The 11,046-nt window shown below is 35.4% G+C and overlaps 1 protein-coding gene across 2 annotated transcripts; it reads left to right on the top strand.

Moving 5' to 3' along the window:
- The first annotated feature begins 7,208 nt into the window (after window positions 1–7,208).
- On the top strand, window positions 7,209–10,434 carry LOC18100275 (uncharacterized). Of its 2 annotated transcripts, none has more exons than XM_006381492.3 (5): window positions 7,209–7,372; window positions 7,546–8,359; window positions 8,685–8,885; window positions 9,092–9,287; window positions 9,926–10,434. In XM_006381492.3, the coding sequence occupies exons 2-5, from the start codon at window positions 7,571–7,573 to the stop codon at window positions 10,108–10,110; spliced, it is 1,371 nt and encodes a 456-aa protein (XP_006381554.1). In that variant the 5' UTR covers window positions 7,209–7,372; window positions 7,546–7,570; the 3' UTR covers window positions 10,111–10,434. The 2 variants fall into 2 exon arrangements, with proteins under 2 accessions (XP_006381554.1, XP_024460212.1); XM_024604444.2 differs by having other exon boundaries at window positions 7,233–7,410.
- The last annotated feature ends 612 nt before the right edge of the window (window positions 10,435–11,046 follow it).

The following is an 11,046-nucleotide window of genomic DNA, read 5'->3' as shown; positions in this document are numbered from 1 at the left end:
AGTAACAGCTTCTCCCCAGTAACTAGTAGGCATGTGAGCTTCAAATAAGAAGGCACGAACGACCTCAAGGAGATGACGATTTTTCCGTTCAGCCACCCCATTCTGTTGAGGGGTGTAAGGGCAAGTTGTTTGATGAATAATGCCATGTGTGTTCAAGTAATCTTTCAAGCTGTGATTGATAAACTCTCCCCCATTATCAGTCCTGATCACCTGAATATTGGTCTGATACTGTGTTGCTATCATTTTGTGGAATTGCTGGAATAAAGAACTCACTTCACTCTTTGATTTCATTAAGCAAATCCAAGTCATGCGGGTGTGATCATCAATGAATGAAACAAACCAACGTGATCCATTTAGAGAATGAGTGTTTGTTGGTCCCCATACATCTGAGTGAACAACCATAAAAGGTGCAGGGCTTTTATTCATACTAATAGGAAATGAAACACGATGACTTTTAGCACGTTCACATACATCACACTTAAAATCTGAAACAATCAATTGTGAAAATAATTGTGGGAATAATTTCTGTAAATATCCAAAGGATGCATGGCCTAAACGCCTATGCCATAGCCAAATTTCAGACTTCTGGTGTTCATTAGCTGTATTAGTTGAGAAGACTTGTGCCAACTGATTTGAGCTTGCCGGAATCAGATCCAGGTAGTAGAGCTTCCCTCTCCTAGTACCATAACCAATTGTCTTCCGAGTTTGAATGTCCTTGAATATGCAAAGGTTCGGCCAAAAAATTACAACACACATCAAGGCACAAGTTATTTGAGCAACAGATAATAAATTATGATTGAGACTCGGAACAATAAGAACTGACTCTAAACTCAGATTTTTTGTAAGAGTAACCGTGCCTTCTCCTGACACAGAAGAAGGAGTTCCATTGGCTGTGAAAATTTCATGGTGGTTTGAGGGTTGTATGGTCTGAATATTATTGTTAAACGTCATATGATTTGTGGCACCTGAATCAATTATCCATTCACTATTTCTAACAGAAGTGGAGGTATGAAGAGCCTTACCTGCATTTACAGCATCAGCACCTGTGTTCTCAGCAGTGTCGCGTGCATTCCCAGTAATAGCACCAGAAGAGGAGTCTTTCCCAGATTTCTTGCCAAACATATGATTTGGTTCTGCCACAGCAACAGACACATGAGGATTTGCCTTTAAGTTTCTCTTACGGGGTGCTTTGGAAAAATCCCACCATTCTGGATATCCAATTAATTCATAGCAGCGTAGCTTAGTGTGCCCAGTTTCACCACAGTGAGTGCACATGCGTTCTGGTCGTGCAGCTCCTATTTCATAGCTGCGATTTTGCGATCCAATTGAATGATTATGATTCAGTGAACCAGAAGCTCGATCTGGTTTCAGGTTCTGTGGTCGTTGATACTTACTTCGGCGAGCTATCATAGCAGATGGCTCTGAGTGTCCAGGTTCCCTATTCAGTGTGTTTCGACGGATAGAGTCACGACGAACATAAGCATATGTTTCTTCAAGGTCTAGTGCAGAATCTCTCCTTAGGATCTCACCATGAATTTGCTCAAATTCTTCATCAAGGCCATTCAGAAAAATATGCACCCGCAGTCTCTCAACTGATTTTTTGTAGGCAATGACATCATCGGGATCTTTCATAACAATCTTGTCACGATGATCTAGTTCTTGAAATATTTCTACCAAATCACCATAATAGGTAGAGATAGGACGACCAACCTGTTTGGTGGAGAACGCACGTTGGTTCAAGGTAAATAGCTGTGATTCATCTGCCCCATCATAGAATGCTTTGGCTAGAGCATTCCAGATTTCATGTGCAGTAGGCAGTCTAAGATAGCGTTTCATAATTTCTGGTGACATGGAGGTCAACAACCATCCTTTAATCTTTTGATTCTCAGCATACCATTTAGCATAGGATGGATCAGTTTTTTCTGGGATTGTGTTGCTTACAAGATATTCAAGTTTCTCTCGTCCTGCAATTTGCATCTCCATGATTTGAGACCAGACATCATAGTTGCTTTCAGTAAGGGTGACATTGGTTGAGAAACTGGAATTCTCTGATTGAACCTGGATAACTGGAACAGATGATGATTCGGTTTTGTCACTGGCCATGGTACGAGAAGGAGGATTCGTAAGATTTATAAGGTTTGTGTGGTGATATAAAGAGCAGATAATAAACCTGCTCTGATACCAAGTCAAAACGTACGCAGAGTTTTCAAAGGGATTCAATTGTTTATTTTCACTTAGTAACTTCCTCTGTTACAAGCAGAATATATATAGCTACTCTACATAAGAATCCCTACGTTTCAGATCCTATAGTTTAGGACTGATTTGCTAATTACATGGAAACCTATTTCTACTAGGATACAATCACGTATTTACCGGGATGCTGGAATATATCTTTCCAGCTAATATCAGAGACAATGTAGGACTTGAATGCTGCAAATCCAACTTGGAGATAATTACCGCAATTGTTAACATTGTGTGCATAAATTTTTTTGACAAACAGGAGGGAGCGGAGCACATCTTTGATAGAAGGATTGAATAGCAACACGGTGTATGGATCAGGACGAACACACATCAAGCCATTACAAGATCCAATGAAAGGGACTTGGTCAAAGCCCCTGTTCTTCAATGGATAATCAACCTCTGCTGCTTTGGCATCATTCTTTGCTTCATGGTCAGCAGTGTAAACTGGGAGAGGAGAAGGATGATTGTCTGCTACTGCTGGACAGAGGTCCATTGTGGATCAGGAACTGGAGAACAGCAGGCTGTTGCTTACACATCTGAATCGCAATGGAGACTTCGCACGTAGTCTTGTGAGAATGTGGAAGATGATATCAAGAGGGAGGTTTGCAGCCATCCTTTATTCTCTGTTCAATCCTTAATATGAACTGAGAATTTAAAATGAAAAACTGAACACAAACTATTTTATAAAATAAGGACTTGAACCAATTACAGAATCCATTAATTAACATTGATAATCCTATCCTTTAAGAATATTGTTAAGAAATTCTCCAGAATTTCCTTTGAATAGACTAAATTTGTTATGATGTATTTTTTAGAAGAGAGAAAACAAATCAAAATACGATTAGTTTAGAGACTATGTGCTTGTTTGACAGTATGATTGCGGGTGTTTTTCAAATAACTTTTCGTGCCAAAATGCATGTCAATAATGTTTTTTCATTTTTTAAAAATTATTTTTAACATCAACACATCAAAACGATCTAAAACATTTAAACCATATTAAATTTTAGCAAAAAAAAAATTAAATTTTTTTAAAAACACAAATTCAACCGCATTTCCAAACATGTGTTTGGCATTGCGGTTGCAAGCAAACGTGAGTTACACCCGTTTGGTTAATATTAACCACACTTTTAATTTTCAAGGATGTCACCACAAACTGAGGTCCAACCAACCTCAGTTTGCGATAAGCAATTTCCAATTGCTTTTTTTCTCGTCTTTTCTCTCTCACCGATAGCATATTACCATTGCAAATAATTTCCCAAAACAACCCCTCAACCCATCTTCATCGATCAGCTCTCGTCTCCATTGAGATCGATCTGGAAAAATCCTGTCATTTTCTAAATTTTCGTTCTTGTTCCCCTCTCTTCGCTTCTCTCATCTGATGCCAAAAGACAACCACAACAAAAATTATCCAAAACAATCCGAGAGTCTACATTGTTAGATCTTGAAAAATCCTGCCTTTATTTTCAAAAAATTTCATCCTTGTTTTCCTCTGTTCCCTTCTCTCGTTTGTTGCCAAAAGACAACCACAACAAAAATTATCCAAAGGCTCCATTTTTAGATCTTGAAAAATCCTATCTTTATTTCCTAAAATTTTCATCCTTTTCCCCTCTGTTCCCTTCTCTCGTCTCCTGTCAAAAGACATCGAAACTATTGCAAAAATATTTCCCAAAACAATCCGAGAGGCTTCATTGTTCATATCTGGAAAAAAATTTCCTAAAACCACAGCAGATCATTTGCCATGTTCCCCTATATTCCCTTCTTCTTTCAAATGAAGATCTATCACCTTCACACTCATAAATTGTGCCGAGAGGTCTTCATTGTTTTGGTTTGCAGAAAAAAACAGCAGACAAACACCAACTGGGAAAACTCATAGGAGAGAGAGAACAGTAAGTTCTTGCCTTTTCTTTGTCTTCAAATTTAATTAAATTAACTCTTAATTTAAGGAGGCAATTTGATATGAATAAATTAATTATATGCACGACTGGAGCTATAAACATGTATTATATTAATTATATGCATAAAGAACCATGTATTGTTTCGTACAACACAAGGATGCGTTGGTTGAATGAAGTTTTAAGAGGTCATTGAGAACGGTGTGTTAACATGTTCAGGATGAACTCAACCACTTTGTTGAGTCTGTGCAATGATTTAGAAACACACCATGACTTAAAACCTTCAAGAAGAATTAGCGTTATTGAAAAGATGGCAATGTTTCTATTTACGATAGCAGTTGGGGCGTCAAATAGAGAAGTGCATGAGAGATTTCAACATTCAGATGAAACTATTAGTAGATGTTTCAAAGAAGTGCTTAAATCATTATGTTTGTTTACTGTAGAAGTCATAAAACCAATAGATCCACAATTTACGAGCACATCAAGAGAAATTGCAATGAATCCAAGATATATGCCACATTTCAACGTAAGATGAATTTTTGTTTAATTAAGTTGTTTAAATGAGTATGAAATATTTTATAAATGTTTATGATTACTTAATTTTTTTATGGCCTGTAGAATTGTGTCGGTGCAATTGATGACACACATGTTTGTGCATGTATATCATCTGATAATCAAATTCCATTTATTTGAAGAAAAGGTGTACACCAACACAAAATGTCATGGCCGCTTGTAGTTTCGACATGCAATTCATGTTTATGTAGGCAGGATGGGAAGACAGGGCACACGATACATGTATTTTTCTTGAGGTTATTGATAATAGCAGTATAAAATTTTCAAAATCACCAAAAGGTTGTGATTTTAAATAAATTAAAGACTTGGTAATTGAAGGCATATAATTTGTTTTTTTAGTTTTGTTAAAAATTACCATGTTGTTCTTATTTGGTTGATGCTGGATATCCCAATGAGTATGAGTATTTGGGTCCCTACAAAGGCGAGATGTATCACTTACAAGAATTTAGGCGTCGTGGACAACCAAGTGGTCGGGAAGAAGTGTTTAATCGTGCACACTTATCACTATGTAACGTGATAAAGCGTTTTTTTGGAGTATGGAAACAGGTGGAGAATTTTGCAAAGCATGTCTGCTTATCCATACAAAACGCAAGTTGAGATTGTAGTTGCATCAATGGCATTACATAACTATATTAGAAGGAAATCGCAAGATAATGCGGTTTTTTCTGAGTATGATCGCAATCCCAATTTAATTTCAGATGACTTTTTACCTGATATTGTACCTCGCTCGGTCGTTCAAGGATCATAGAGGCCTTCACGTATGAATTTTGTAGTTTTGCAATATTATATATATATATATATATATATATATATATATATATATATATATATATATATATGTGTGTGTGTGTGTGTGTGTGTGTGTGTGTGTGTGTGTGTGTGTGTGTGTGTGTGTGTGTCCTTTTAAGTAATTTTATAATCAAACATCAAACAAAAAACATATTAACCAAACATAAGAAATTATTATTTTTTTTTAACCACAGTTTTAACCAAACACCTCACTTTTTAAAATAAACATCACAAAAAATACTTTTTATTAAACTGTTTTTTTTAACTACAACCACAAAAGCAACCACAATACCAATCAAAATATTTATAAAAATTAAAATTATTTTTCAATTTTAGATTTTATCAAACCACACCAATCCAAACACTAAAAAATCATCGTCATCATTCCTAACCTTCAAATTCATTCAAGTGGATTTGAACATATTTTTTTTCCTACACCGTCCCTCAAAATCCATTAAAGTGGGCTGTCTGTACATCTATTATCCCCTATTTTTGTTGAATGAAATCAGAGCATGGGTGAAAGATTATTTTTTTCTTGATTGATAACTTTCCAAGCGTGAAAGGATTCTTTTATATGTTTCTGTGTATGTTTACATACAAAAAAATAAATAAACATTCAATTATCAACCAAATACAAATAATAATTATTCATGTTCAAAAGGAAAAAAAATTGAAATTAATGATAAACAATGTAATCAACCAACAAGACTAGAAAAAACCAAATAGCTAGGAGTTATGATCTATTAAAATAAAATGATTTTAATTTTATTTAAAGCAGAAGTTCTTGATAAGCTAAACTGATTTAGTGGTATAACTTGGTTATGATTTACATAATTATATGAAAAGAATACGTTTAGTTTGTATTAATATCTGATATTGGTTAAATGTATAAGATTATAATTAAATGTTTTGATGAAACTAAAATATTATAAAAAAGATGACTATTCCCACACATTTCTTTCTTCAATTTGTTCGATTGATCTTTATCCTACCTTTTGCCTTTGTTTAGAAGTTTTATGGTTTAAAATTATTATTTTTAAGAAAAAAATAAGTTATTGGATGATTGAGATCCTTTCTTTCAATGAATAAGATATTCTAATAAATAAACTTTGTAAGAATATTTGTTAGTATTATGATTCTCATTAATTACAAGTTTATTATTATTAATTATAAATTTATTTATTTTTATATTTTAAAAGTGTTTTTGAAAAAATTATTTATTTTATTTTTTTATTTTAAATTATTTTTTTATTATTTTCACATCGTTTTGATATATTGATGTCAAAAATAATTTTTTTAAAATAAAAAAAATATTATTTTAATATATTTTAAACTAAAAAATTTTTAAAAACAATTACTAACACACTTCTAATTATTCAATAGCAAAATGTTCATATTCAAAACTTATAACTGTGATTATTTTTTTGTTTTAAAAATGCTTTTGAGAAAATTTGAAATTTTTTTATTTTTTCTTTACTTCAAATTAATATTTTTTTAGTATTTTTAAATTATTTTAATGTACTAATATTAAAAATTATTTTTAAAAAATAAAAAAATATTATTTTAATATATTTTTAAATACTTAAAAAAAACAACTGAATTATTCATATTTTCCAACAGTATCTTAATCAATAAAATCGAAGCCAGCAAATAGAAAAGTTTCAGCCCATAGGGAACGGTCATTGACGAGTCCCAAAGCCCAAACAATAACTAATATATGTAATAATAAATATCAATACCGAGTGTCGTATGGTTCTTCTCTATCAAATCCAATCATCCCTTCCTCCGTTCCTTCCTTTTGCTTGTGGTTGTCTTCCGTCGACGATTGAAAAAAGAGAAGGTGAAAATCTCAAAGCTTGGATCAGACTTATCGCAAGGTACGCTTGCGTTTCAATTCTCCCAATATTGAATAAAGGTAACGAAAAACCCTAATGATTTAGAATCAAATCTTATGCTGTTCGTTTTCGTAAAACTAAATTATTCTTCGTGTTAACGGATTCAGCTCCTTCGAATTATTATTAATATATTTTTTTCTTGGTTGTGAAATCAGTTTTTACGTGGTTTAGCTGCTGCGAATGGCGAGTTTTGAAGGGAAAGTTCAATTCTGTAAGGTAGAAAAGGAGAAGAATGCATACCCTAATGTTGAGGACTATATCGATGATCCCTTATGGCCGGTGCCGAAACGGGATTACCTTGATGGTTCAACTGATGACGATGACGATCCTCGTTTTCCTGCAAATTTCAATAGGCTTCCAGAGGTCAACTTGAAAAATGTATTAAGTGGGATAGTTGCCATTTTAACTGGCCAGAATAAAGATGGTGGTGGTGGTGGTGGTGGTGGTGGTGGTCGAATGCCCAGTTCAAATGTTTCCTTTCTGGAATCGGAGAAGAATGGGGACACGTATTTGCACTCCTCTGTTTATATTCCGAGTGCCCCGCCACTTCTGGAGCCAAATTATACCACCGTGTACAAAGATGTCTTGGAAGCTGAACCGCCTGAGTGGTTGCCAGATAGTTCTACTACAGTTTGTATGCAGTGTACTGCTCCCTTTACAGCAATTTCTCGTGGAAGGCATCATTGTCGTTTTTGTGGTGGGGTTTTTTGCAGAACATGTACTAAAGGACGGTGTTTGTTACCTGTTAAGTTTAGGGAGAGGAATCCACAAAGGGTTTGTGATACCTGCTATGATAGGCTTGATCCTTTGCAAGGTGTTCTTATTAATACCATTAGCAATGCTATGCAAGTGGCGAAACATGATGTCGTGGATTGGACTTGCACGAGAGGATGGTTAAACCTGCCAGTTGGTTTCTCCATGGAACATGAGGTATACAAAGCATCCAATACGTTGAGAAGCTATTGGCAGGTGTGTTTTCTGCTTGTTTTCGTTCTTCTTTATGTTTGAAAGATGTTCAATTTCCTGATTCTTGGTCTCAGGCCTTACATTTTAATCACTAATTGCATGTCAACCCTAGATTTGGTGGTAGAGTTACATTTCTCTGTTGACAGTGTCTTATTATGCAATTCTAGACTAGTGGAGGAAGATTCAGCATATTATTTATGTTTTCCCGTTGACATTATCCCATCATGTTATTGTCAACTAGCCAAAAAAGTTGGTTATTCAATTATAGTTGTTCATTATTCTTCTTCATTAAGGAACCAGTTGGGCTTATGCTTTCTGAAATGGTCAGGTTTCTAGGCTGAATCCTGAGAAGTCCATCCCCTTAGCAATTCTGAAAGGAGCCAAAGGCTTGGCAATCTTAACAGTTGTCAAAGCTGGTGCAATAGTTGCTTACAAACTTGGCACTGGTTTAGTCATTGCTCGGAGATCTGATGGATCATGGTCTGCCCCATCTGCAATATGTTCGGTTGGCTTAGGATGGGGTGCTCAGGTAAACTTTTCAACAAATTAGGTTTATCTTTGAAAATGCAACAGAAGCATAAAGAACTCCAAGATATGCTTGTGTTTGGAGCAAGAAAAGTCTCTTACCTCTTCTACGATAAAGTTGGTTATCATTTTTTTCTAAGATAAAATCAATTAATTCAATTTGAACGATGCTGAAATTTTATTCTTGTCACTCCTCTCCTTGTTTCCCAGATTGGGGGTGAGCTCATGGACTATATAATTGTCCTCCATGATTACAAAGCTGTGAAGACATTTTGTAGTCGCATGCATTTTTCTCTTGGGGCTGGTTGCAGTGCTGCAGCAGGCCCTGTTGGGAGGGTGCTGGAAGCAGATCTTCATGCTGGGGATAGAGGATCTGGCATGTGCTATACTTACAGCTGTAGCAAAGGTATTTTTGAGATAAGTTTTTGTGATCTGACCTTGAGATTTTTGTATCTTTAAATTCTATCTTATGACAAGAAGCCTTTTGGTAGCACTAAAACTAAGGATTGAAATGAGATATTATTTAGCTTTTGTTGTGAGGAGAAGATCTTAACTTTTAACATACTGTTTGCCCATAGCTGATGAATGTTAGAAATGTTGATAAATCTACGAATTTCCAGTTTGCATTTTCAGATTGATGAATGTTGTTTTGGATGTGACAGTGATCTTTAGGGAAAATCTCGGGTTGAAGTCCCAAGGGGACTGAATTCATTTTTTAGGATGAAGCTAAATATAATCAATGATCTTCGTGTGGGGAATGGGAAAATTTCACTTCTGATGCCCTGAACCCCTGGATGTATAGCTACCTAGAATTATGCTTTATCCGTAGTTGCCCATTGTTTTAAATAAAACCTTCTTCGGTGACTCCATTATGGAAATTATATACTATGTCCAGACCATTGAAATTGGTTTTGGGAGATGTCCTAGCATTTGGTTGCTCTCCTATTCTTCACGGTGTCAGTTATTTTGGTCTTTGCTCCTAAAACTATGCTGCGATTTGAAAAGTTAGGATAATTGATCTTTTAATTGTTTGGCATGTATCAGGGGCATTTGTGGGAGTATCACTTGAAGGAAATATTTTAGCAACGAGGACGGAAACCAATCTAAAGTTCTATGGTGATCCTTATCTCTCTACTGCTGATATTCTTCTTGGAACTGTGGACAGACCTAAAGCTGCAGAACCACTATATACTGCTCTTGGAGAGCTGTACTCAAGTCTACGGCATTAGTACTGGTGCCAGCCCTCCTTTCATGTAGAATCTTCCTGCATGTGAATCCTCGTTGCTGCATGATAGGATTCTCTGCTGAGAGACGTGCATTGGTCCCTAAGCTTAATCCACCATCTTTGAATTGCAAAATTGTTTCAAGTGTACAGGACCGTTTCATGTGACAGACAATAAGTTTTAATGTTGTAGTTATAATTTTTTATTCAGTTGTCTGGAAACTATCAGATGGTTTGCTTGTATAGAATCTTGTATACGTACTGATTGTTTGTGTATAGACATTTTAAATCAGTTACAATGCTTGCTCTGAGGAATTTCCCTCACCCTAAAGTAATTTTTTCCTTGCTCTTGACTCTATTAAACCCCCTCATATTTTATCTTGGTTGGTTGGTTACTTGTGGGTGATGAAATAGAATAACCTTTAGCCAATTTAATTTTCAGCACTGGTTTGGCTGCCTATGGTTAATTTGCGTAGAAGACAGGCCTATGATCCTATGCGTCCGGCTTCTGGAGCGCAAGTCATCTCCAATTCGAGGGCCAAGAATCCCCTTTTCACGTGAGCGACTGCTAATGACATAAAAAGAAGTCGGCGTTTTAATCAGTTACTTTTGAGGCCAAAAGTATGAAAGTCAGCAAGACTATTTCACAAAAATACTGGGTGGAATAAGAGAAAAGCGGTTGATGAGTTTAGAAAGCTTTCCTCGGTTTTGAATTCGTGGAAGGGAGAATGGAAACCACCTAGGATCGATTCTCCTGCCTTCTCTATTGTTTCTTCTTCATTGATCTATGACATTGCCATGTGATTTTGTTTTTATTTGACGGTCAGGATGGACTCTAGTGCCTAAAATAAATACCCTAATTTCAGGTTATTAGTTGCAAAAGTGGGCAAGGTTATATTAGGACTGAAAAAAAAAAAAAAAACATAAACCAAAAGAAGATGGA

Source organism: Populus trichocarpa, chromosome 6, assembly GCF_000002775.5.
Source record: "Populus trichocarpa isolate Nisqually-1 chromosome 6, P.trichocarpa_v4.1, whole genome shotgun sequence".
Taxonomy (NCBI): Eukaryota; Viridiplantae; Streptophyta; class Magnoliopsida; order Malpighiales; family Salicaceae; genus Populus; species Populus trichocarpa.
Note: the sequence above shows the minus strand (reverse complement) of the source record. Positions and strands in the feature narration are given on the sequence as shown.

Bases quoted from the DNA above. Each gene is read 5' to 3' on its own strand.
- LOC18100275 (XM_006381492.3), top strand. From the start codon at position 7,571: ATGGCGAGTTTTGAAGGGAAAGTTCAATTCTGTAAGGTAGAAAAGGAG. The intron at 8,360-8,684 runs GTGTGTTTTCTG...TGAAATGGTCAG, and splicing joins CGTTGAGAAGCTATTGGCAG to GTTTCTAGGCTGAATCCTGA. The intron at 9,288-9,925 runs GTATTTTTGAGA...GGCATGTATCAG, and splicing joins TACTTACAGCTGTAGCAAAG to GGGCATTTGTGGGAGTATCA.